General features: G+C 38.5%; 1 protein-coding gene across 8 annotated transcripts in view; it reads left to right on the forward strand.

Annotated features, from left to right (window-relative positions):
• The window catches only part of SPAG1 (sperm associated antigen 1), a 46,690-nt gene that overhangs the window by 14,035 nt on the left and 5,049 nt on the right, over nucleotides 1–27,606 (forward strand). For 7 of the 8 annotated variants that reach the window (XM_033067204.1, XM_033067042.2, XM_033067126.1 and 4 more), the window contains 11 exons: nucleotides 166–272; nucleotides 3,574–3,736; nucleotides 7,471–7,890; nucleotides 8,262–8,361; nucleotides 10,501–10,653; nucleotides 16,356–16,528; nucleotides 19,492–19,633; nucleotides 20,543–20,669; nucleotides 23,821–23,985; nucleotides 25,857–26,225; nucleotides 26,391–26,604. In XM_033067204.1, the coding sequence (XP_032923095.1) occupies nucleotides 166–272; nucleotides 3,574–3,736; nucleotides 7,471–7,890; nucleotides 8,262–8,361; nucleotides 10,501–10,653; nucleotides 16,356–16,528; nucleotides 19,492–19,633; nucleotides 20,543–20,669; nucleotides 23,821–23,985; nucleotides 25,857–26,225; nucleotides 26,391–26,522 (2,051 nt within the window). In that variant the 3' untranslated portion in view covers nucleotides 26,523–26,604. Of the gene's footprint in view, nucleotides 1–165; nucleotides 273–3,573; nucleotides 3,737–7,470; nucleotides 7,891–8,261; nucleotides 8,362–10,500; nucleotides 10,654–16,355; nucleotides 16,529–19,491; nucleotides 19,634–20,542; nucleotides 20,670–23,820; nucleotides 23,986–25,856; nucleotides 26,226–26,390; nucleotides 26,727–27,606 lie in introns of those variants that run through there. The other variant, XM_033066950.1, reaches the window with a different exon arrangement.

Below are 27,606 nucleotides of genomic sequence, written 5' to 3' on the forward strand. Positions count from 1 at the left end.
ATGAAATTGCACAATTAAAAATAATCAAGAAAACAGTTGTTAATAACATAGAACTAAGTGCAGAATTTAATAAACTGCATAACTGCAATATGTCTAGAAAAAATAGTGTATTTTTATTCACTTTATACTTTAAATACAAAAATAATACACTTTGTTCTTTTGTAGCTTTGATGCGTCGTGCCACTGTACACAGTCATCTGCAGAATTACCAGGCAGCTATAGAGGATCTGAATGAAGTGTTGTCTGTTGAACCAAAAAACTCTAGGGCTAAGGTAAAGATCAGTGAGTTGAATATGGCTAGAAAGAGGTTATATGCAGTTGTAGCATAAAGTGAGGACAGTTCATGTTTTCTGATGTAACTATGAGTTTTGGGGACATATGCAATCTGCCGTGCTGTTGATCAGCTTCCCAAGGCCACATGTGGTGGAAATTAAATGTGGCCAGATCTTCTGTTCAGGACAGAAGGAAAAGTGAGGAAAAGTCTTCTCTATTAATGTAATTTAGGTGCCTAATTTAGGTGCTTGCAGTAGTAGTGTCTTGCTGATCAAAGCTATTTGGAAATTTCTGTTGAAAAGATCCATTGAGACACGTGCATTTAAGTATGAATAAAGAAAAGAAAAATTCAACAGAGATGCCAAGCTTTTGTTGTTACAGTGGTAAAGTTAACCCAAAAGGAGAAGAGCTGGATTCTGTCCTTGCTTCAGTGTGATGTTATAAATCCTAATTTCTTATTTCCAGGGTAGAATGAAAAACCTTTCATACCTTCTGATAAATCTGGACCCTTCATAAACAGTTTTGGATCAAAGAAAGCCAGATGCTTTCTTTGAAAATCAAGGTCAGGATGGGGTTCTTATACTACAGTTACAGTAATTTCACGACTATAAGCCGCACTGAGTATAAGCCGCACTTCCGGGTGCCAGCAACTTTTCATTCTTTGTCCATACATAAGCCGCACCTGATTATAAGCCACACGTTACAATACAGAGTGTGATAAAAGGTATCTATTCTATCACCATCTGTTGAGGGTGGGGGCAGTGATCCTTATCTCCACGGGAGACATTCTGCTAATGAGCCATCCATTGAAACCAGGCAGGGCATTGTTCTTTATCTTTTCACAACCCATCCTTCCTCCAGCGAGTCATTTTCTGCTAATGGCCCACTGAGTCCCACTGGGTGACTGATAAAATTACTGCATCCCATTGGAAGTTGCTCCAGCCAGGGGGAAGAGCTCAACATTTCTTACCAAAGTAAAAACAGAGGTTTTGGGACACTAAGGGAGCCCCTTTCTCCACTGGACTCCAGAGGAAAACCGGATTTCTCCACATCACCACTGGACCTCCGGAGGGAAACTGCACCTTCTGCAGGAGCACTGCTCCAACTGAGCCACATCTTTCACTGCAGGAGGATACAGCCACCATTGAATGGGACTGCTACCAACACCCTGCCTGATGGGGTGTCAGGTTGTACTCTGACTTTGTCAGGGCTTGGGGTTTGTTTCTTTGTAGTACTGTATTTCTATTTTAATTTTCCTAGAAAAGAACTGTTATTCCTAATTCCCATATCTTTGCCTGAAAGTCCCTTGATTTCAAAATTATAATAATTTGGAGGGAGGGAGTTACATTCTCCTTTTCAAAGAGAAGCTCCCGCCTTTCTCAGCAGACACTTGTCCTCCAAACTAAAACAGCAACTTTTCATTCTTTGTCCATATATAAGCCGCACCTGATTATAAGCCGCACTTCGGGTTCAGACCAAAATTTTAGTCAAAATGGTGCGGCTTATAATCGTGAAATTACTAGGAGAGGATTGGTTTGTGTCCTTTCATTGGTATCTTAGGGATGTTTTGCATGTTAGAACAGTCCTTGCATTTGGACTCTGTGTGTCCTGAGAATCTTCAGTAATGGGCAGTTCTGATAGTAAAATGCTTGTATCTTAATTATGAGTCCATCATACTACTATCCTCCCAATGTTTTTACATATGACTTCTGGATGCTGTGCAATTATCCCAACTTCTGACTTCTGTCCAGCTCTTCTTGGTGGCATATCATAAGCTGCTAGCACCTTGCTCATTGCTGCTTCTATCCATAGAGTTATTTATTACTATTGCTTGAACCAGAGAAAGTGGTACAAGCCTCTTGTGTCAAATTCACCACATACAGAATTTATCCTTTTGAGGGTGTTCCTGGAGCTCAGTTCTTATCTATCATACTTCCTGAGTTTCATATCAGCCAAGGAATTACACTATAGATATGAGTTCTAGAAGAGATTTTGGTCTTTTATGTTTACAAGACTGAATAACTAAATATCTTGTGTGCCTGTGATGACAAACTCTACAACAGTCTTTGTGAAAAGATGTGTCAAATAGGCTGTGTTGAGACTTACCATAATACCAGACATAGGTAGTCACTCATTTTGATTACACTTTTCCATTACTTGCTTTGCTGAGCAGTGCTTTTGTAGCTGAAAGCAGATGTCTGTACTTTGTCCTTATTCTTGCCAGCTAGTATGCCTTGGCTGGCACATCTAGAAATTTCAAGTGCTTGGCAGGGTTCTTTTCAATTTTCTCAATGCTTGGAGGAGCCTCAAAACCATATTGAGCTAAATATGAATGAATGGAAGATATGCAGAGTGCATGTTTATATCCAGAATCACTAATACAGAAGTGAATTTGTTGTCAGTAACTGGAATTATTCAAGGTAGTTTGTCCATATGGATCTTTGCTTGATCTTGTTCTTACCTTTTTCTTGAGACAGGAAGTACAGAGAGCATTTTCTGGCCCAGCATTGAATTACATTCAGAATACCACATAATGCTGGGTGTGTCTCTGACAGGGAAGTGATTTAGTGGTTTATGGGTTACAGTGATAGTATTGGGTTAACAGTTGGACTTGATCTTAAAGGTCTCTTCCAACCCTGATGATTCCAAGTGCAGTTAAAGGGGTTTTTTGTGCAATAGAAAAATGTTATGGAATGAGAAACTGTTTTTCATCTAAAAGCAGTTCTTATAAGAGGAGCAAACTTTATCATTATCCAACAGTTCTGCTGCTGCACTGTTAAGAGACTGTTGTCTCTGGGTTCTAGTTCTCTCAGTTACATTTCTCCATCAGATATCCATCTGACATCAGATTCTCCATAGCATAGATATTGATTCTGATTTTAGGCTCTTTTGGAGATTCTCTAGAGAACCTGTTTTCCACATCTCTTGTTAGTAGACCATGCCAGATCTCACAATCATAAATCTACTTTTTTCCTTTGAATTTAGGGGTTTTTTTTATAAGCAGTGCATTTAAGAAAAGCATGTATTTATTTATGTGACATCTTCACACAAAGATGTGAAGATATCTTGTGTCTAACTTTTGTGAGAGAGACAGAAATTGACTATTGATCTTGGTTTGATGCTGACTCATGGAAAATTCACATTTATTTACTGTCTTTTTATATTGGCAACATTTATCTTGGTAGTTCTTCAGGATCTTACATGGATTATTTAACAGAATGTATTTGCTGTACATAAATTGTGATTTATATACATAATAAAAAAGACTTCTGCTATTGCTGTTTTTTTGCTCTGTTGCAGAAAAGTCTGCTAGAGATTGAAGAGAAACTGAAAGGTTTAAAGCCTGTATCTGAGTCTCAAGGCAAAGGAAAAAGAATACTTATTGAAGAGATAGAGGATTCAGAAAGTGGTGAAGGAAGAGGGGAAAATACAGAAGAATGTGAAAGACGTGGCGGAGATAAAAGTAATGTCTTATCATTTCCTATTTTATTTAACCCAAGGAAAAAATCGTTGTCTTTAAGATTGTAATGTTTATTCATACAATTCATCCATATTTTCTTGCAAAGAATTTTACCTGTTAGAAGACTAAACTTACTTTGACTACTTAAAGTAGATCGGAGTGTGAAATCTAGAATCCAGTTTTACTACACATCTTTGTAATTCTTTCTAGAATGGGCATAACAGAGACTAATGAAAAATGTTGCTATAAATCACCTACTTCCCTGTGCCCTGTGTAATTTTACACCTGTCCTTTGATGTGGACCCAGTAAAAAATTTCTTCTGGTGAGAGAACATTTTGTGTTCCTGAGATCCTTCTCTCACACAGCTTTCCTGCCTTCCCACCAGCACATTTTTCTTCTGCAATTTTCTTCCCATGCTTGCATCAAAGGATGTCAAAATGCAAGTATAATTTGTCAACATCTGTGATTTTTTATAATTTATTTTGTTGTTGTTGTTGTTGTTGAGGCCACTGGCATAATCAAAATCCATGGCTTGCAGGAGGAGGTGAGGCAGCAGGGGCTAGGAAGGTTGCATTGGCAGGTTGCTTTTAGATTCATTTGCATGGCTGGCCTCCAGCCTGCGACAGAGTAACATCCCTAGGCTGATTTAACCCTTCCCCTTTCTGTTAGTTATGTTGGTTCTTTAAGGTATTGTGGCATTACAGCTGCGACTTTTATGTTTTCTGTGTTTTATCGTGAAACTAAATCAGGTTAATCATGAATGTTGGACAGTACATGTGTGAAATAATAATCTATTACTGGCACACAAGATTAGGGAAAATAAATTTTTCTACATCAGTTGGTGTCTACCAAATCTCCTGAGCTAAAACCTTGGAAGAAAGGGTGCATCATGTCCCTGGCCTTCAATGTCTATTCATTTGGGGTTGTTTTCTATTGTGAGCATTCAGATGACTGTGTGCCTTCTAGCTCCATAGGAAGAGTTCCATTCTGTTGATGAAAGGTTAGACCTTTAAACATAGGGAAGATTGTCAACTGACGCCAATGGCATGTGTGTTCCTGTGATATACATAAGTATTTCTGAGATTTAAGTGGCAAGCATTTTCACAGACTACTCTGTATTTTCTTGTACAACTGAAAACAAATATTAATTCAGTTCAGTTAATGAATAAAAATGTTCTATGAACCTCACAGCAATAAGTAGACTAAACATCTAGTCCTGTTGTCATAGGCAGTCCTGCAGTTCATGTAGTCCAGTCATGTAGTCACATTCATTTCACATTCTAGTTGGTAAGCCTAATGCATTCCTACTAAACATACAATTTAGAGATTGGGAAAAAAAAAAATTTTTTTTTTGTTTTCTTTAGGGCTGAAAAGTTAATTTCTGAACTTTGAACAAAACAGTCTAAATAGAGTGCAGTCTCTCTTCATCCTCTGTTTAACTGAAAGCAAAAGTAAATAGAGCCCTTTCTGTACAATGGAAATGGAAAATTGCTTGCATCCTAGAGACTATAAAAACCAGTATTCAGGCAGTGCCAAACCTAAAAATCATGTATGTGCTTGACAAAGCATCTGGTATTTTGACATGTTTCTAGAAGTTATAACCTCAAGTGATAAATACAGTTTAAAGATAAATTAATGCATTTCAAATAGCTCCTTTTAATTATGACAAATTTGTTGAGCTATGTGGTATTTACTTGATCTATTAGAATATTAAAGAATATTATATGTATTATATTATTATTATATATTATATAATATTAAACATTCCCCAAACTTCAAATATTCCTGTTAAGGTCTTCAGTGGGATTTTTTTAGCTTTATGATGGTCCTTCCATTTTAATGTTGTTATTTTAGTAATAACATAAATTAAAATTCTTTCTAGTGTATATTTGTTATCGTTCTGGTCAAAATTCTGTCCTGACTTTTCAATACCTTTCTTCAAATTCTTCTTGGAATTTATAACGTGTCTTGAATTTTTTTTCCTTAAGAAAAATTCAGAAGTATTTGTTTGGTATTTTTTAGCCCAGAATACTACTTTTATGAATACATTTCTCTGTAGAGGCCAGTACAGGGACATTGTTTTTAAAGACTGAAACTAAAAGACAATGAGAACTGTATTTGAAAAGTATAGCTGCACATGTTTTTGCATGCTGTTTACTCAGATCTGAAATATTTAACCAGTTAGTATTACCCAGCAGCTAAACAAGGTAACTAACTATCAGCATTCCTATTGTCAGGGGGACTCCAGACTCCAAATGCTATGAATGCTTCCTCTTTAATCCAGGACTGGTTCTGTGCACTTCATCTTTAGGAAATTTCCTCCTGTGTTCAGGAATTACACATTATTCACATTTATAACATGCACATCACATGTGCCTATCTTGCTTTTTCTTTGTCTCTAGAAGTTGGGATGGTCTTTGGCAGAGTTTAGCTATGTTTTGTAAAAGCTTGTCCTATCACCTGTGACATTTAAATTTTTTTCTGCTTTGGTGTATGTAAAATGAAAGTATTTTAGCATGTGCGTTAAGAAAGTTCTTACTGTACTGGTGTCTTCATTCATCTGCCCAGCAAGCCTTTTAGCACCATTCTCCCTAGCAAATAGACTTTAAACCTTTTTGGTATATTTGGCACCACCAGTTGGAGGTAGGTGGATGTCTCAAATATAAATAACTTAAGTTTTACAAAAAATGTCTGTGTGGGTAGGTTTAGCTTATCATTGTTCCCACTGTGGAGTATGAACTTATTATTAATCATGGTATTTCAAAACAGGGACTCAACTAGGTAGGAGGAACTAGAAGATCTATTGTTTCTACAAATCTGGTGCTTTGCCATCCTGTTCAGTTAGATTTCACTAACATTTTGTGTGTTTTAAAAAAAATATTTCTTTCCTTTTGGACCATCTGGAGTTCATCTGTATTGAGTCAGTGTCAGATCTTTTGTTAAAGTCAATTGAAAGTATCATTCCAGTATGTGAAGAAATTCTGTTGGACAGGTAAATACATCAGGTTAAGGGAAGGGGAAGAGAGCATCTTAATAGTACTGAAAGGCAGAGTTCTTCTGTGCTTAGTAGTATTGAGTCAGGCTCTGCAGAAACCTGTCTTTGAATGCTGTGGTGGTAATCCATAGGCATTCATCTGAATATGGAAGATAGAGGTTTTATTATCTAATACCCTTATTCTATGATTTTTCCTAAATAAATTTGTAAAAAAATAACAGTGAAAGTGTAATGATCACAACTCTGCATGAAAGGGTTTTTGACATGTTTAAATGAAATCTTCTTGAGAAGGATTTATAAGCTTTTTTCCTGCCTATTCTATGTTATATTTGAGGAGAGTTTTGTATAACGTTACTGCTTTGATAGCTTGTGATCTAATTTTAACATGCAGGCATTTGATTTGGTCATGGAAGATCAAAGCGTCCGTGTTGTAATAGGCGATATTTAAAGAGTTAATTTCAAGGTGAGCCCTGTACCATTGTGACACCTCAGGACAGGGGTTCCCATGTGCCCAACACGGAGAAATGAGGCTTCGTAGTAATCCCTTCTCAACAACACTGCGAGTTACTTGTAAGCAGGAGTTTTTCCGTGTCCCGAGCGGTGTTGCCGAGGCAGGGAAGCCCCCCTAGCGTTGGGATGCCGCAGGCTGTGCCGGGGTGGCTGTGCCGCACCCCCGTGCTGGCGCGCCGGTAGTTCGCGCTGATGATGCGGCTCTAACGCGGCTCATTAACGCCCTTGCAGCCCCCGGCGCGGCAGCGGCAGCGCAGGCGGCAGCCGGGGAGCCCGCGATGGGCAACGCGCACAGAAAGTCCCACGGCAAGGGCAAGGCGCACGACAGAGACGCGCACAAACACAAGGACTCCGCTGAGAGCGGATCGAAGAAAGGCGCGTCAGGGAAGAAGTCGGAAAAGCATTTGTCAGACCATGAAGGCGAAGTTAATGGCTATTTACCCACTGATGAGAAGAGTGAAAGCGCCGAAGCTGAGGAGATCTCCACATCGCATGGAGAAGGGTCTCAGTCGGCTGCTGGTGGCAGTTCCACTTCACTTCCTCCTACTGCAGCAAAACTAAAAAGTGAAGGAAACGAGTTATTTAAGAGTGGACAGTTTGGAGAAGCTGTGCTCAAATATTCGGAAGCAATTGAATATGTCACTGATCTAGGTGAGTTTAATACGTTATGTTTTAAATCTAGAACTGTTTAGATGATTTAAAGGAGCTACAAGTGAATGTATTTAGCCTGCCCCTGGATTTTTGACAGGAGTTACCATACAGTAAATCTTCCATCATTTCAGTAGACAGCAATTCGTGTGTCAGAAAATATAGGATGATGAGTGAAAGAATGTTTTAATTTTCTTGGATAGAGCTGTTGGCATTTATTTAGGTTTGGATACTTACATATTTTAGGCAACATGATAAAAGAAAGCTCTTTACTGTTTTGCAGTGTCAGCAGACTGCATCACTGCAGTGCATCTTGGAGTATGCAAATTTTTAATTCTTTAATACTATTTTATTTTAATTGTAACTTCTTTTAGGAGAACAAAGTCCAGACGATTTAAGTATCTTGTACTCAAACAGAGCAGCATGTTACCTCAAAGAAGGGAACTGCAGTGACTGCATTCAGGATTGTAACAGGTAAATTGAAACCTCCCGTGTAGGACAGCAACATTCCTGGTGATGATTAAACATTTTAACTGATATATTGCTAGTGCTGTTTGACTCAGAACAGTATCAATGAAGTCTGATTCCCTGTCTGAATGATAAATACCTTTATTATGTAAACAATCACATGGAAACTAGGAAAATAGCTTCGACTTACTGTCTTACTGTGTAAAGGCAGTTTTTAAGCTTATTGTGTTCACAGAAATGTGTAGTGGGATTAAAATGTTTAATATTAAAACAGATTTACAGTGGAGTTCTGCAGTAACTTATATGTAATAGTTAAGTTTGACTTTGTTAAGTTAGGTGCTTATCACAGTATTGGAAATTGCTTTTGAGCACATGTATGGTGTATGTGTGTGTTCTCTGTTGGTTTGTTGTTTTGGTTTGGAGCTTTTTAATATATACTTGACAAAGTTATAAACAGTAATTACAGCTGTTAAGAAATTGAGCTTAAATCCTTTCTGCTTATTGTGGCTTTTAAGGACACAGGAGTTACAGAAGATCAGACACGTTCAGTAACTTCCAAACACTGTGTCCCACTAAATTTTTACTGTATTTTTGATGTTTGGGGGTTTTTTAATACTTCCATAGATTGAGTTTATAGTACTGAGGCTTAAGGTGCAAAAATGTATGTTAAAAGAATTAGAAATCATATTAATTAATCAGTGGAGTTTTTTGTACAGCAGAACTCTACTGTTAAAGCCTTCCAAAACTAAGAATAAAATATGCATGCACGTTTGCAGTACAAGGGTACAAAACATTTAACTTACTGTATGTTTATGTTCTACCTGACAGAATAAGTTCTCTGAAAAAAACTACTCGTTAGCAGTATTTTGTTAAAATAGATGCAGGATCACAGACAGCTGGCCAAGATGGTGTATTTAAGAACCATCACATTTTTCTATTTAGGAAGTTTGAAGTATGTAAGCCTTTAGCTGGCATCAGTAATACAGAGGTTTTCAGTTTTGTATTCTTACTAATTAGAAGCTTTTTATTCTTACTACCTAATGATAGTGTCCTTAATGTCATGCATATTTCCTGGATGCACAAGGGCTCATGTTTAGGGTAGAAATAATACAGAGGTAGAAATAATTTAGAGACTGGGAAGCAGAACTGCAAACCTGCAAACACATGTAAATTAGGCAATGTCAGATAAATCTTCAGTAGGCAACACAACACAATAGATGATCTACAAATAGGTTACTTGATTTCAAAGTAAAAATTATGTAGGATTATTTTAGGAGAAACCTTCTCCCCATGAAGAGTGCTTGGCACTGCAACAGGTTGCCCAGAGATGCTGGGCAGAGATTCCCTTGTGGAGGGTTTTCAGGCCCAGCTGTATCAAGCCCTGAGCAACTTGGTCTGATCTTGGAGCTGACCATATCCGTAGCAGAAAGCTGGGATATCTCAGTCTGGATTGCTTTATGCCTTCATGAAATCACATTGTCTAGACTCATCTTAATTTCACTATTTCAAAAGTTTATCTCTCTTTAGCAAGAATCATTGAAAAGAAAGTAGTCTTTGAGAAATAGAGCCTTTGTGGACTGCTTCATATTGCTGGAAAAGTGCATGGTTTGGGAAGGAGTTCTAATTGCACAATGTTGAGCTTGGTGTTGACCAGGCAGACAATCACAAATGTAAGAAGACAAAAGACAGGCAAAAATCTAAAGTCCAAAGAAAGACAGGTGTATATTCCTGTCCTAGTCAATGGGTTAAGTGCATACTTTCATTTAAGGAAGAACTGAAGGTCATGTAAGCAGAAGCACCATATATGAAATCCTGGTAGATCTAGGCTTGACTTAAGAAAAATACGTTTTGCTCTTAAGCAGGTGCCATTACATTAATCATATCTTGGTGATGAGAGCAGTTTTCCGCATGGAAGATAGAACTTTGAGCGGAGTAAGCTGTAGTGAAAACATGAACAGTTTCAAAACTGTGTGTAATTTAGGGTGTTGATATGAACCGCTCAGACGCATTTTCCGTAGTTATTTTACTCTAAGTGCCATCTGAAATCACAGAATTACATGTAGTTGTGTGTATCATAAAATAGTTCTGTTATTCTTATTTCGGTTACTCTTTTTCAATCCTGCATTTTTCTTTTTGTTTTCCCAGAGCTCTGGAGCTTCAACCATTTTCCCTTAAGCCTCTTCTACGGCGAGCAATGGCAAATGAGTCAATGGAGCGGTATCGACAGGCATACATTGATTATAAAACAATCCTGCAGATAGACAGCAGTGTCCAGGCAGCAAATGATAGTGCTAACAGGTGACTCCACCCAGAAATTCTCTGATAACAGTCAAAATAGCAAAATAGAATTCAAATTTGTTTGTCTTACATGCTCCCTCTATTCTGTACCCTCAGGGCTGTTGCACATCTACTTCATTATAGAGGATTGGCAGTTCTTTTAGTTGTTTTCCCATAATTCCAGTTTTCCTCTCCTAGCAATGGGTCCCTTTCTTGTTTTTCAAAAATGTAATATTTTAAATATTTTAAGGTGTTATTTTTTAATAGTGCTTCTACTTGTTCTCTTCTCTAACTTCTATTTTTTACTGTATAAAGTAATACTTAAGGTCCATGCCATTTCTGTGACATCCTGTTTCCTTTACATATTAACAGTCTTTCTGTGGCAGTTGGAGATTTAGTGTGAATCCTTCTGTATGCTGCAATTGTGGAAATACTGAAGTAGCTTGATACCATGGTTGGCTACAAAGCTTAGAGATGTAAAAAATATAATTACAGTAAATTCACGAATACAAGCCGCACGGAATATAAGCCGCACTGCTGGTGTGTTGGCAACATTGTTGCCTTTGTTAATAGATAAGCCGCACCCGGAATATTAGCCGCACTTTAGTTCGCAGAGAACTTTCACAAAGTCGTCATTTAGTAACACAATCGCGGGATCGCCGGGGCTTACTGGCTTACTGCCGACCTCGGAAACATTGTTTCCAAGTGAAAAAAGACACACCCTTTATTTACAAGCCGAAAAAGACAGGAACAATAGTGTGGTCATTTTGCGAGCATTCCCAATGGATCCGCGTTGCCTTTAAACAGCTGCTCAGCCGCGCGGGCAGGCAGCTGAGCTCCGAGCGGAGCCACATCTCTGTGCTGGCACAGGAGCGGCCGTTGTAGCCCTCGCAGCCCGTGGGGGGAAGCGGCCGTTTTAGCCCTCGCAGCCGGGCGGGGGGAGCGGCCGTTTTAGCCCTCGCAGCCCACGGGGGAAGCGGCCGTTTTAGCCCTCGCAGCCCGTGGGGGGAAGCGGCCGTTTTAGCCCTCGCAGCCCACGGGGGAAGCGGCCGTTTTAGCCCTCGCAGCCCACGGGGGAAGCGGCCGTTTTAGCCCTCGCAGCCCGTGGGGGGAAGCGGCCGTTTTAGCCCTCGCAGCCCGTGGGGGGAGCGGCCGTTTTAGCCCTCGCAGCCGGGCGGGGGGAGCGGCCGTTTTAGCCCTCGCAGCCGGGCGGGGGGAGCGGCCGTTTTAGCCCTCGCAGCCGGGCGGGGGGAGCGGCCGTTTTAGCCCTCGCAGCCGGGCGGGGGGAGCGGCCGTTTTAGCCCTCGCAGCCCACGGGGGAAGCGGCCGTTTTAGCCCTCGCAGCCCGTGGGGGGAAGCGGCCGTTTTAGCCCTCGCAGCCCACGGGGGAAGCGGCCGTTTTAGCCCTCGCAGCCCCCGGGGGACGCGGCCGTTTTAGCCCACGCAGCCCGTGGGGGGAAGCGGCCGTTTTAGCCCTCGCAGCCCGTGGGGGGAGCGGCCGTTTTAGCCCTCGCAGCCGGGCGGGGGGAGCGGCCGTTTTAGCCCTCGCAGCCGGGCGGGGGGAGCGGCCGTTTTAGCCCTCGCAGCCCACGGGGGAAGCGGCCGTTTTAGCCCTCGCAGCCCGCGGGGGGAGCGGCCGTTGTACCCCTCTCCCTGAGGGGAGAGAGGCTCCCCCAGCCCTCTCCCTGCGAGCCCAGCCAGCCCCGTAGCCGCACAAGACTGAAAACACTTTAAAAAGTACAGAGAAATATCACACACTTTTATCGAACTGCCGAGGTAACTCACCCCGATAACAACCCCCGCCCCTCAGTAATGCCGCCATCCACAGGCAGGCAATAAGCTGTTCTCTGATTGGTTCATCGTCGGAAAATCGGGAAACCATGGATTTCAGACTGTTTTGGCTCGGGACTGGACCAGCATGATACTAGGTAAGGGCAGATATCACATTTTTGTCCATAGATTAGCCGCACCGGAATATTGGCCGCATTTCCGGGTTTCCACCAAAATTTTAGTCTTCTTCCTGCGGCTTGTATTCGTGAAATTACTGTAAATATTATTTTCAAGTAGTAGTACTTTCAACAATAATTCTTGCTGCCAAGAGAGAGGTCTGAATTTGTCTGATTATATTTTAATACTATAAAGTTGGAAACAGAACAGCCATTAATCACTGAGCAGGAGCCCACATGCATGTGACTTTTACAATGGAATCTAGTATGATTTTTTTTCTTCCTAAGGCAAGACCTTGAGCACTTGCAGTATTCATTAAAAAGTCCATGATATCTTACTTTAAATTCTCTTTATTTGACCAGAGAAAATTGTGACACTTTTTCATCTCTTAAAGTCCTATTTTTTAATAACACAAAAATTATTAGTGATCTTCTGTATCTGTGGGGATAGTAGAGCACTTGGATTGGTGGAATAACTGCTTATTCTTATGTAATTGCTTATGTAATTATTACACTTTTAAAAAATCTTGTTGGCTTATTTTATCTGCACATAGTCTTTTCATATTTCTCCTAGACTTGGAACTTGCTTAGTAATAAGCTTTATTTCCCTTTTCCCCTTAACACTCTTCCTTTTCTCCTCTCTAGGCCTTCCTTATGTTTTTAGCTTCACTGCTCATTACTCTTTTCCTCCTTGGCAGCCCATCACCTTATTTCAGCTGCTTCTTCCTTCTTCTCTTCTGCTGGTAATTCGTTTTTGCTTGCAAATTATTAGTTTCTAAACCACAGACCTCCTGCATTACTGAACTTTAACTGTATTTTTTATAAAATATTTTATCATTTGAAACTTCAACTGAAACTGTACTAAAGCTTTCATTTTCATTTCCAAAGTAAGAGATCTTTCTAGCAAGAAATTTTTTTAAGAAAAATTACTCTACTGCCTTATAACTTAAAGACATTATCTTATATTTTTTGTATTTTTTTAATATTAGGAAGATCAGGTCTTAACAACCTTCTTTTATTGGAGAATTTCTTGGTTTTTAATTTTCTGTGGGAAATTGGAGAGTGATGCTGTAGGATGCTGACAGGAAAAATTCATCATTGTACTTGTGTTTCAGGGTGGGTTTGATAAACCACGTTGAAGCTTGACTCTCTGTGCTTACATAGCTAAGCAGACTTTCCAAAAACCTTAGAATCAATTGTGTATTTTTAATACTCACATAAAAGACAAGAATTTTTAATATCAAGCCTTTAACTGATAATTTTGCGCTCAAAAGGAAATAATTAAGGGTTAAGGTACATAATGGAAACAAGGATAAACAGTTGACTATTTATTATATTGATTAGATGATGTTAAATTTTGTATTTTATTGGCTCCTGAGGTGATTTTTGTTTATAAACCGGAAGGACTAGCTCTTTTAGTGTTTTGTGCCAAATAACTGGAAATTGCATTTCAAGCATGCTTTTAATTAGTTGCATTTTCCTAGCTTTGTCAACATCAATGGATTTCCTACTTTGTGTATTTTAATTTCCTCTTAAGTGTTTCATTATTTGCTTTTCTCTGTTAGAAATACAGAAGCTCTAACGTGTTGGAATATATGCATTTGCTCCTACTAAATTGAAATTTCATTCCAGTTGTCCCAATTCCTTTAGTATCAGTGAGCAAATTGCATGCAATAGCTTGGAAGCTGTTTTTACAAAGTCCCATGTGAGTACTGTACTGCAGAAAGAAGTTTGTGATCAGCTCCAGAACTGCAGGATGATTGGGTTAAATCAGAGTGTTGGTGGTGGGAAATGAGTGTATTTGTCCCAGCTTTTTCCTGAGGCACCTGTGCTTTTTAAACTAAGCATAGCACACAGGTGTGCATTTTTGCAAAAGACTCTGCTTTCTTTATATTACAAGAAGTTGATCATCAGATACTACAGGATTCTTCCTGTGGATTTTGATGAATTTGAGATTTTCCCTCCAACTCTTTAAGCCCATTATGATAAATGAAAAAACAAATTACATAGGGAGTCAGTATGACTCTGGTTTCCTGTAGAATTACTCCATTATTTTCTGTGGGCAATATCTAAATTAACTGACATGTTAATGTGAAGTGTACTGTTTTGTTGCCTAAAAAACAACCTGAGTAAATCTTGGGGTTGTTCAGTTTATGATGGTGTGCCACATTTTTTTCTTAGCAATTGGTTCAGGCTATCATTAAAATCCAGAAGTTTTAGTAAAATTAGAGCAAAGCAGTACTTGGACAAGCCACATTGTTGGTATGTCCTCTAAGATACTTAGGAATGTACAGGTCCCTGCAAGGCCATGTGCAGTTAACACACATTAAAACAGTCTTTTTGATCACTTAGAAAACAAATAAATCAACTACATAATACTATGGAATAGGATATTATGTGAATGAAGAAATTTACTTTCAAGTCAAAACCACATGCTTTTTATGCAGCATAGTGTAAGACAAACGTGTTCATTATATAGCTCTACAAACAGACTTTAGTCTCTATCATTCTTTAAAATGTTTTGGTAATTTCTGTTTTACATTAGAGGAGATTAGAACTGGTGCTGCTTCTTGTATTAGTTTTTTGTCAGACCACAATGGGAAAAGATTATGGTCTTGAGTGCTCTGATTCTATTGCCAAAATATTACACTGACATTTTTAAAAATAGCTATTATTCAAATACTTTAAAAGATCAAAAGTAAATAAGAAAACTCCATTGGGTAATTTATGTTCATTCTCTGTTGTTCTTCATGTCACTTTCAAGGTTCTTAATTTCTTTTTGAATGTCTGTTCATGTAGTATGTTTTTCACACTTGTGTTAATTGGAGGTACACCTGATACAAAAATTTTAGTTTTATTTCCTGTAGTGTCCATTCCATCAGAATGTTCCTTTGTTAAATTACAAATTAGACTTTTTACCAGTTGGACTCGATTCTTAAACCCGTTTAGAGATTAGAAGATATTTATCACAGTTATTCTCATAATTGACTTTTTTTTAACATTACAAAATTTCTAATGGAGCCATGAAATCTTAAATGACTTCACTTACTGTGTCTACTTATGCCTTTCTCCAAAAGAGAAAAAGACAAAGGGGAAAATCCAGTTAAATAGATTTTGGATTGAACCATACATATGTGGAAATAGTTGACAAATAGATATGTGTTGGTTTAAGAAAGATTAAACAGTTTTTATGTGCAGTTAAAATACTTTAAAAAGGGGATTGATCAATACATTTCTGACTGTATAACTATAAAATGCAACTTAATGCAGACTAATTTGTGATCTGCATTGCTTTTTTCACACAGTTGTTGTGGAAGAGGTTTCATTTGACAGTTACAAATTTAAGTATCACATTTTGCCTGAGAATATTGTAATCTACGCTTACCACACATAACACCTATGAACAGCTGAGAAGAGTAACCAAAATAAATACATAGTTTTTAAAAATTTTTTTTTGTATTTCTTTACTGGATGTGGTAGGCAACATTTAGAGCTTAGTTGCAGAATCAGTCATTGGCTTAAATATTTCCAGGTCGTGCCAAAGTCAGCTTGTCTTCTAAATGTCAGCGTAATACTCTAAAGTGGAAAAAGTCTAAATCTTAAATGAATGTGATACCCTTGACTGCTGTGATAATATTGTTCAAATTAACCTTAAGGATAATTGTTCAGGTTTTGGGTTTTTTTTAATGGAACATTGCAGTATTGAGTTGGTTGTAAGTTGTTAAAATGTGAGTTAAATCTAAGAAAATTCATGTTGGTGGGGCTGTTCTTTTTCAGAATAACAAAGACACTGATAGATCAGGATGGTCCCAATTGGAGGGAGAAGCTGCCACCAATTCCAGTTGTTCCAGTTGCTGCTCAGCTACACAGGTGGGATGGAGGAGCCCTCACTTCAGAGAAGAAACCAAGTACTATAGACATCAGCAGAGAAGAACAACTGCAGATGAATCGTATGTATAGCTAAAATAAATACTAATTCAGGAAATAAACCTAATTAGAAAATCGAATACATTTTAACAATTTCAAAGAAACTGCTTTAGAAGATACTTGCTAAGAGACCTTTGTGAAAAGCCAAAGTAAATTACTATCATTTACATGATGAAGTTTAATGTGCTTTGTGGAGCAGTTATGGTAATTTTTTTAAATCAAGCTATGTAGTTTGCAGCATGTAGTTTCTGAAGTGCAGAAATACTCATTGGTAAACTACCAGGATCACCACAACCCAACCGCTGGCCCTGCACAGGACATCCCAAAAGTCACACCATGTGCCTGAGAGCATTGTCCAAACTGTTCCTGAGCTGTGTCAGCCTTGTTGCTGTGACCACTTCCCTGGGGAGCTGTTCCAGTGCCCAACCACCCTCTGGTGAAAAAACTTTCTGTGATACCCAACCTAAACCTTCCTTAGCTCTGCTTCCTTGACTCAGGTCACTGGTCATGAGAATGAAGAGATCAGTGCCTGCACTGATGCCTGGAAAGGCTGGCCTGGAACAGAGACTAGACAGAGCAAAAGGGATAAAATAGGTGTTTATTGAAAGGATACACCTTGGGCAGTGCAAGAGCCTGGCCAGGGCTACACACAAATTAAATCCAAGATGGATCCTGGTCACAAGTCTTTACACTTTGATAAGTTTAGATTCATCTATATTGGGGTCAGTTATCCAACCACAGCCCCAGGTTGTGAAGTATCAGCCCCCTGCCTTGCCCCCTTTCCCTTGCCATTGTTTATGCTTTTTGGGTACCAGTTGTCCTTGATGCTCTAGCTAGGAAGGGATTGTTTTGTCTAACTACCCTGTGAAGAGAACTTAATAACACCTAATACGAAGTCTTAGAGTTATACACTAAGCAGTGGAGATTCTGAAAAATATAAAAGCTAAAACCCACGGCATAATTTCTTGTCTGCTTCCCCTTGTGGAGATGTTGAAGACCTCAGTTTCCTTCAGATTGAACAGAACAAGTGACCTCAGCCTCTCCTTACACACCTTCCCCTCCAGACCCTTCACCATGCTCATGGCCCTCCTCTGGATGCTGACTAATGGTTTAGTGTATTTCTTTTGCAACGTGGTGCCCAAAACTGCTCCCAGCACTTGAGGTGAGCCCACCCCTCTGCAGAGCAGAGCAGGACAATCCCCTCCCTTGCCTGGCTGGTGATGCTCTTGCCTGATGCCCCCTAGGACATCAGTGGATTCCCTGACACCATAATGCAGTTATAACACAGTTTTCCCCCAGAAAAACCACCACTCATACAAATACCCAACTTTGGCAGAAGAGATTCAGGAGACACCTTTTGGAGATCTTCTGGACTTGTCCATACATAATCAGTGAGTGCTGAACTCTAGGGAGCTAACTTCCTTCCTGACTTCTTTTTCCCTTCATTGGAGGTTCCATTTTTCTCCTTCAGTACATAAGGTGAAGGAAGCTCTCTGATTCAATCGTTACTGACATTAAATCCTCCCTTTGCAAGAGCTTTATCCCTATGATTCCTTATTCAAGTATTAATTGGTTTCCCTTTATTTCAATATAAAGTAGTATTGAAGATAATCTCCCCTCGATTATCAACAGGGGTGACTGCAGTTTATAAGTGGGCTTTTGGCCAAATATGTACCAATGGTGGGGCCTATCTGTCTCTAATGCATTACTGCAATACTGAGTGTCCTCCAGGTGCTTGGCAGCATTTTGATGCAAAACACGTCTCAGTCTATTTCAAATAGCACAGGCTTTGGTTAGGCTTTGTTTTTAGAAATATTAAACAATGTTTGTATAACTGTTTTCTTCACTGAAGGCTGACTCTTAAGGTTCTGGTAGCCTTCTCAGGCCTCTGTTGCATCAGTGAGACCTGACAGTGATAGCTGGTACTGAAAGACTGCCAGCAATAATGCTCAGTCAGTAGTTGAAACTTACTGTTGGCTGACACTTTATTGCAAAAATTGTATGGTTTTCTTTGTGTCTTAAAACTTGAGTTATAATTTAGCTGTGTGTTTCATGTAGTTTATTTTTTCCCCAAGTCCACATGAAGTTTTCTGGCATAGGAAACTGTCATGTTTTTATAAAACAACTCAGTAAGTTCCATTATTGCTTAAAATTGTTGATTATATACAGTGTTGAAAACCTGAAGCTTGGCAGGGGGCTCACATTCTTTAGCACGGTGCAAAAAGTAGATTATATATTTTTTTTATATTTACTTAGGGCTGTGTTGCTAATTACTGTGTGCTCACAAGAGAGTCATGAAGCTGCAGTTGGGATCAGTTTTTCATTACAAACATAGCTAAAAACCGTAGCCTAACCCAAAAGCATCTGTAGCAAATGATGTGGAATTAAGAAGGAAGGGCAACTATGGAATTCCATAATAAATATGGAATAATTTAAAAAATCCTGTAGTTGTTTTTCCAGGTTCCTCATTGCATCTTTTAGAAATAGTTCTTAACAGAATATTACTGATGCATCCCTAACTCCAACTGATGTGATGATTTGTTTGTCATTGTCAGTTTAGCATAGTAATTGTGGTAGTTGATTGCAAAGAGAGCATTAGATCAAACTATGGCCACCTTGGTGTGATGGTGCAGATCTGGAAGGCCTTTAATGCTGCTGATTAAATCTCCACCATTGTAAGTAAAAACAGAGTCTCAAAAACACAGGTAGGCCCTCTGTACCACACAGAAACTGGAAAAGCTTAGAGCTATCCGTTGTTTTCCCAATATTTTCAGCAGAGTAGGTGAGTGGGGAAGTATTTTTTTAACCAGATGTACGTCTGGTCATGCCTTTGTTGGAGCAGCAGGGGAGGCTGGGGACAGGAATGGCCGAGTGCAGAGTGACAGAGGGACTCCACTGCCAGGCGTTAATCCTTAGTCTGCACAGATCATTCAGCCACCCTTAATGAACTGACCTTACATGACATTGTGATCCCTCTGTGCTGTAGGTGAGGAAGCTATGGAGAAGTTCAAGAGATTGAAAAATGAAGGGAATGATTTTGTAAAAACAGGGGACTATGAAGAAGCTGCAAATAAATACACTGAGTGCATGAAGTTAAATACTGAGGAATGTACTGTCTACACTAACAGGTAAAGATCCAAAAGATAATGCTGCTTTGTGGGATAACAGTAGTTATATTTTTTCATTTAATATAAAGATTTTACATCCCTTCACTCGTTGTGAAAATGAGATTTTTTTTTCCTTCTTGTGTTTATAATAACAAAACTGATTCCTTGTAAAAACATTTTTCAAGGGGAGCAAGTATTAATGTCACTGATATATATCTTAAAATATTCTATATAAATAGAGTAAGCAAGAGTAGAAGTTATAATTAGCATAGCATTTTGCAGGATTTTTGAGATTTTTTTAAGAATACTGGTATGAACTGAATTAAAAACTTAATATGCAGTAGCAATATCTCAGATATGGAGAGTAATAATTCAGACAAAATATACATTCTGAGAAAATAAAAGCAAGAACACAGTCATACATCAGCATTATTTTAAAGGTTGACCTAATTCAGCAGTATAATTCTTTATGCTGTAATCTTATCAGCTTCTACAAACTAAGAAGGATTTGATTAGACCAGTACTTGAATAGGAGAGCTCCAAGTAATAATTAGGTACAGAGAGCAGTGTTGTTTATTTAATCCAGAGCACTTTTTTACTCAGAATGGCTATATAAAATCCGTATTACATTAACCACTGTACTGTCATATTGTACTAACATAGACTCTGTTTTTAAAATACTTGCATACCTGCTTAACTTCAAGCATTAGTCACACTTGAATTTTGACTTTTATTTCAGGAATTGGCCTTCTCTAAACATCCAGTGATGTTCTTGATACTTAATGGTTTTATGTACTTTAAAAAAATCACGTTGAGACGTATTTGAATTATTTGAAGTATTATAGTTAACATTTGTGAGTCAGAAGATGTTGGCACTACAGCACTGTAGAATTTACTTATATTGCAGTATATTCTGTTTTTCTGTGTTAGAGCTCTCTGTTACTTGAAACTGTATAAATATGAAGAGGCTAAGCGGGATTGTGATCATGTTCTTCAGATAGAAGATTCTAATATTAAAGCTTTTTATAGAAGAGCACTAGCGTACAAAGGATTACAGGTGAGGAAAAAGAACATGGCAGGTATTCTTAAGCACATCTAAACTTGTTTATCCTCTTCAAAGGCAATGAGGTGTTTGCTGTCAGTGGGTGAGTACGAACTCTGTGATTTATTACTTTGTAGAGCATTAGGCATATACATAAAACATTATATAAATATTTTTGCTGTGTAAAAACCTGCATGTTGATGTAATAATTAGAGAAAATACAAGAACATTGCAAAAAGTAAGGTCAGATTTGAGATAGGTTAAATGAATTTCAAATCTGTTCTAATGTTCTAGTGTTCATCTTCTGGGTATCTCAGTCTGTTTTATCTGTCAAGGAGTTTACTGTAACTTTGCTAATGACAAATGGATTCTGTCCAAGTCTGTCTTCATCTGTCCTAACTAAAATCTCAAGCTGTCTTGGCATCTGCTCATGTTTAAGTGTGGTATTAAACCAGGGTTTTAGTTGTCGTTGTTTTCTCTCTTCCCCAAATGCATTACAACTCTGTCAGTGCTCTACTTTGTCACTCTGCAGCAGTGTCAGTAGTCAGCCTTTTCCTTTCTGCATGGTGGTGGTGTCTCTACAATGCTCATCTTACAGTTTTTAGAGTATCCTTTACCTGATCATCATAAATGCAGACACATTGTTCATATCCATCCTGAATGGGACTTCAAATCCTACGTTCATCACTTAAACCATGTTGTTCTGTTTGCCCCTCCCTCTGGTGGTTCCCCATCTTCAGTGATGTTAAATTAGCCTTTACACTCCATAATTCTCCCACAGCAATCCTTGCTCTATCCATCAGCTCTTACTTGGTATTGAATTATCTGCTTCTTGGTTTATAGGTTTACGATGGCAGCTCTCTCACCTGCTTTGTATTAAATTTACAAGTGTGTCTAAACAAGCATCTGAAGTGCTGTCTTCCCTGTTGCAGGAGTGGACTGGAGGTCTACCAAGTTTCATCATTGTCCTTCAAAGGAACGGACACTTAACTCAGACCTCCGTTACGTTTGTTGCCTTAACAAAAAATTACTGGATGGTGTCTCAGCTTACAAATCACCTGAGAACCTGTTTGTGCTTAAGCGGCATACCAGCCTATGCTCATACCATGTTATAATTCCAAATGCAAGTCCTGGGAACGTGGTACATCTGTTCCAGGGGAACGTGGTTCCTCTGTTGCAGTATGAAATTTTGAAAGAGTGAAAAGTCCTAATTTTATGTAAGGTTTTTTCTGTAACTGTGCTAAGCTAAGTGGTATTAATCATTCTCTAACCTTATGTTGATAAACTTGATAAAATATCAGTATAAATATGAGCATGTGGTGATTCTACCAGACAGAAAAAAAAGGGTATTACACACCCATGAAGATGGTCGAGAATTGGAGAAATGACGACTTCTTTTTTGCATATCCTAGAGAAAAAGTGGTATTTTTGTATTGTTGAAGACAACCTGAAACAGTGTTGATGAAATCCAGAACAGTCTCAGCTGGGGACTCCCAAAATGTTTTGTTACAGTTGGATTTAATACCTTTATTATTGCTAATTTCAGGGATGAAAGTGATAGGTAAAACGAGGGAAAATGACAAAAACGATCTGAAGTTGACAAATGAATCTGTAACAAAGAATTTTATGAGCTAGAGGCATGTAGTTTGGGCAAAGACTTGGCTAAGGTGGGAAGTGTTATTTTTGTGTAATTAGACACACATCTAACTACAAAAGCTGCAGTGGAATTTTATGTAGTAAATGAGAGGGGTTTTTTACAGATTTACCATGATGTAGTTAAGGGAAGATCAGGAAGAAAAGTTATTGAGATGTGTTAGACCTGTGACACAGGACCCCAAACAGCATCTCCTGCAACTGGTAGTCCACTCTCTTGCTTTGGGTAGTCATCTTGTATGATTTTTGTTGGGCAGTCAGGCAGGCTGCAGTTTTAAATTCAATAGAGTTGACCCTTGTTACTGTTTCCAAAAGTCTGTTCCAGAATCTCATTTCTCTATTGTTGTGAATCGTCAATCTGTAATTCAAATAATTTAGCTTAATTTGCAGTGGACTTCTGATGAAGGCAACCTGGCCCCTTTGTGCATTTCTTTGTTGGGGTACATAATTCTCATTTTCTCATTCTTCCTTCATGGCCTAGCAGGCCTCAGTTCATTACTGATATCCTGCAGCCTTAAATACTGGCCACCAGTATGGAACAAAATGTGGGAAAGAGTTTGAGTGACTTGGACACTGACTCCTCTGTTACAGTTGAGGTGCTGAGGAAGTACCTCAGGTAGTACATGAGGATTTTTTTCCCATGATAATACAAATTATTTAATAGTAGCTTTATGATGCTGCTTTGGAACAAAAGGAATACTAGACCATTCACACAAGAAATTACGTTGGTCTTTTACTGTTTACTGATGCATTTCATCTTTATTTTTGATTCTCCAACCCTTGAGATATCTTGATTTTTCTATGTGATAATTCCAGTGTTCCTCAATTGATGCTATTAACTTTGTCTCTCCAGAAAATTTAGTTTAAAAAGCAGTAATTATATAGAAAAAAGGTGAAATAAAAGCAAGCATTAAACAAATGATTATCTATTAAAATATATTATAAACTGATTATTGAGGAACAGTGTCCTAATGCCATTCTGTCACTGTGTTTGTCCTAATCTTGTTTACCCCAGAGGTCATAATACAATCCCAGTCTTCTCTAGTATTAGCAAAATTTCACTGTAAGAGATGGTCTATTGGATTGAAGCCCAGGAAGATTAGATATATCTTTAATCAAAGCTCAGTTTAACTCTCTTACTGGCAAAGCAAGTATGCAAACTTGCTGGACTCATATTATATTAATTGCAAAGCAGTGTTACACTGTAAGCAATTATGCTTAAAAGCAGAAAACTTCAATGATTTACTCTCTGATACAGGGAATAGGTTTCTGAGAATAAATTATTTCATATTCCCTATTTAATTGGAAGTATTTAGTCACAGAGTATTAACTCATTCTCATTTCTTTTTTCTCCGCAAATGAAATCACACTGTCAGTATTTAGATTATTTTTGTCTATTTCGTGTCCAGATCCCAGTATTTTTGCCCTTTTTACTTGTAAAGGACAGTATGGTGCTTCATATTTATTTTTCTAATGATGTGCTTATGAGAAAAATACTTTCTTCTACTTACAGAATTATCAAGCCAGTGTTGATGATTTCAACAAGGTACTTCTAATAGATCCAAATGTTGTTGAAGCACAGAAGGAATTAGAGGAGGTAACCCAACTGCTTCACCTTGACAGCAGTGCTGGAGCTGGCTGTCAGCAAACGCAAGGGAAGAAAATAACCATACAAGAGGTGGTATACCTGTTCATTTTTTTAAAGTAAACACAACAGAACTACACATATGAAGAGATAGTATTAAAGCTTTGTTTTCCCATCTTGAATCTATGTCGTTGAGGGGATGGTGTTGCATTTTTCACATCATGTTGAGGGCATATTGGAGGATTTTTACATGCAGTAAAGCTTGGACTGCTCACAAGCATATTCAGAACTATAGCAAGAAGGGAAATAGTCCATTTAGATGGCACTAAACTTGAGGATATGCTCCTTGTAAACAAAAGCTGCCTAAACTTTGAACTACATGTTTTACAGAGTGCAGCTGTGAAATAGCCGTTTTGGTTTTGAAGTCTGGTCCTTGGGCAGCCTCTGGGGCTGTACTGGCAGAGGTCTGTGGTCAGCAGATGTGCTGGCTGCTCCTGTGCTGGTTGTAAAATTACGAGCCTGAAAAGTTAAATCCTACCCTAAAGAGCAAGAGTAAAACATCTTACAAAAGAAGCAGGGAATGTAATGTTATGTACAGGATCAAAACGTTAGCTTTGCACAGTTCTGGGTAGAATTAAGTGATGAAAGGATTTTCTCAGTCATCTGATATTTTTGGATTGTAGCTTTGCTGGTCGTTCAAGAATTCTTTTTCCCCTTTTCATGTTACCAGTCTATATAGGGATACGGTAATTCAATAATGTAATTTTAGAATGTGGTACAATGGAAGCTGCAGTTATTAATATAGGAAAAAAATATGTTCTTGAAGTACTTCAGGTTGTCACGAGTTCATGGTGTTTTATGTAACCAGCATAAGCTGGTATACTGCTAGTTAAGCTCTGAGTTGTGACAAACAAAGGGACCTGGAAAGTGTTTAGAGGAGGTTGGGGAAATGACCACATTGCTCAGAGAGCAGTGAACTACATTGCTGGCACTGGTAATTTTTCTAGGGGTGAAGCAGGAAGCATTTATGTTTAATTATGCTGTCATAATTACAGCTGCCCTGTGGAGAGGCTCCCCTCTTCTACCTGCTGTAGTACAAGGTAGTTCCATGAAAACAGACTGCAAAGAAAAAAATATATTTTTTAAATTTATCATCATTATTCCATGCTAATCAAGCTATAATTATATAAAAGGCAATCAAGGTTTCTCCCTTCATTCTAAGGATTGTTGGAAAATAGAACAAAATGTCTATTAGCCAAATGCAGTATTTTCCAAAAATTACTAATCCCCTATTCTATGCAATACAGTATCTTCACGCTTTTCAAAATACTTGGCATTGAGAGACCCTGTTCAGTAAGATTTAGTCAGGTTGTACTAATTTCACAGCTCTTAATGGCTTGAAAGAGATTTTAGCAAATGCAGTTGGCCCTGTAGTTCCATAGTTAATTTTTAGTGCCTGATTCAAGCTCATTAGAGGTTTTAGTCTCAGGAGAAGTCAGGGGATAGCGAGGCAGTTTACCCATGCTGAGCTTTCTCTTTCCAAAGCAAGACTCCAAACAACAACCTGATCCAACTACCATGTGCCTGTAACTGCCCTGGAGGCACAGCAGAGGAATGATACTCTGGTGTCTGCTGCCTTGACTCCAGTTGTTCCTGTCTTCTGGAACTTCACATTTAATGTGTGTGTAGAGTCCTCCTTTCTCCCAGTGCTCTCCAGGGGTGATTGCACAGTGCAGTGCCAAGCAGTGAAAAGGAGGTGTAAAAAACACACTATGAGCCTTTAAAGGGGAATTAGAGAGCTCCTTTTCTGGGGGCAATAGGACGTGTAAGAACATGGAAACCTTTCTTTTATGAAGAGCAGCCCACTGGCTTTAATCCAGTGATATGATGGATAAATACAGTTTATGAAGCTTTAGGTTATCTCTGTGCAGGTTAAGTGACGTGTTGCCACTTTTTTTGTGAAGGTGACTGAGCCTGATGGACAGGAAGAGAGGACATCAGAAGATGCTGAGAATCACCATGTTGCTGCTGAGGAGGCTGCCCCAAAGCGAGTGGCACAGAGGTGCTCTGAGAAGCTCTGTGTTTCTGCGCCATCCAATGCTTATGACTTCGGTCAGATCGTAAATGCCGTGAACGCCACTAAGGATAAAGCTGCTTGTGCAGATCTTTTAACAACTACTGATCCAAAAAGACTGCCAGTGCTGCTAAGTAACAAACTTGAAGGAGAAATCCTTCTCATTTTTATCCAGTCATTGGAACATTATGTAGCTGGAAAAGACCCTGACCTTGCATATCAGCACCTTTTCTACCTAAGCAAAGCAGAAAGATTTAAGGTAAGAACTTAGGCTGATTGAATGTGTACTTAAATTGCACAGAAAGCTACAGGAAATTTTCATATCTTAAACAGAAAAAACACACTGAATTTTGTATCTCTGTCAAATATTATGATTTTCAGTCAACCTGTGCTGTTCATAAAATTTGTTGGGGTTTTTTTTCAGGTGGTGGTGGCCCTTCTTAGCAGAAGTGAAAAAGAAGAGGTACAGCAACTGTTTGATTTACTTTCAGAAAGCCAGAGTGATCAGTACTCGTTGGAAGATCTTGAGAGCCTTAAAAAGGTTTATGAACTGTAGGAAGTTAAAGTTCGTTGGCTGCATGCATATAGTTCATGTTAGAAGGTGAATGAATGAACTCTGCAGACTTGCCTGCATTCAAGTGAGTCTTTACCTGGACTGCTGGAATTCTATTTCGTTCTGACAGTATATGCACATTTAAAACTCGCTGCTCTTTTCTTCTTGTAGTTGTATACATCTCTAGAATTTAATGCCTGTCAGTAACAGAGTTCATTTCATTTGGCATACTGATTTTGTTTAGACTCAGAAAAATATATTTTACATTCCATATGCAGTGAGAAATACCTTGATGGTACAATAGGTAAATACACTCTTAGTCATCACTTATTACATCATTTGGTAAGTTCTGTGTTCAGGTGATAAAGAAGTGTCTTCAAGATAAATGGGTCAGTTAGCAGTAACTTTGCAAAAATGAGTTTACAAAAGGTGTTAACATTTTTCAGAAAACTTCTGTGGGCCATCTCTTTGTTCACCTGGTCTGTACAAAACAGATTAAAGATTTTGGCTCAATACATCTTAACAAAAAAGGTGAATGAATTATATATTAGCTTGTCATGGAAACAATTATTAAATGGATGGGTATGCTTTTAACAAGTGAGTAATTTTTAGTGCACAGAGAACTTTTTTCCTGTGTGTGCAGGAGGTGGCTGGTGTTCTGACTTTTTTTGGGCAGTGACAGAAGAAAAAGTGGCTGCACTTTGCAGTAGAAATATTTAACTCTGAGTTTTGTATTCAGATAGTTTGCCAGCCATTTCTGTTTACAGATATATTTATAAAACTCAAAGTAAAACAATTTTTTGGACCAGTATGAATTATTTTTAATTTCAGGCATTACTTGTTTTATATTTGATTCTGACAAAGTTCCTTCAAAGGTGAAACTTTTGCATTTTTCAGATACCCCAATGCCTTCTTTGCACAGATGATATAAATGTATATGAGACTCACTTAGCATTGCAGAAATATCATTAAGAATGTTGTCCTACCTAATTAAAATTTTTCTCAGGTGTATATTAATTAATAAAGTTTTTTTCTTGAGAAGTATAATTGACTTCAGTACACTTTAGGATTATAATTCTGACAGGTG

This window comes from Catharus ustulatus, chromosome 1 (assembly GCF_009819885.2).
Source record: "Catharus ustulatus isolate bCatUst1 chromosome 1, bCatUst1.pri.v2, whole genome shotgun sequence".
Classification (NCBI taxonomy): domain Eukaryota; kingdom Metazoa; phylum Chordata; class Aves; order Passeriformes; family Turdidae; genus Catharus; species Catharus ustulatus.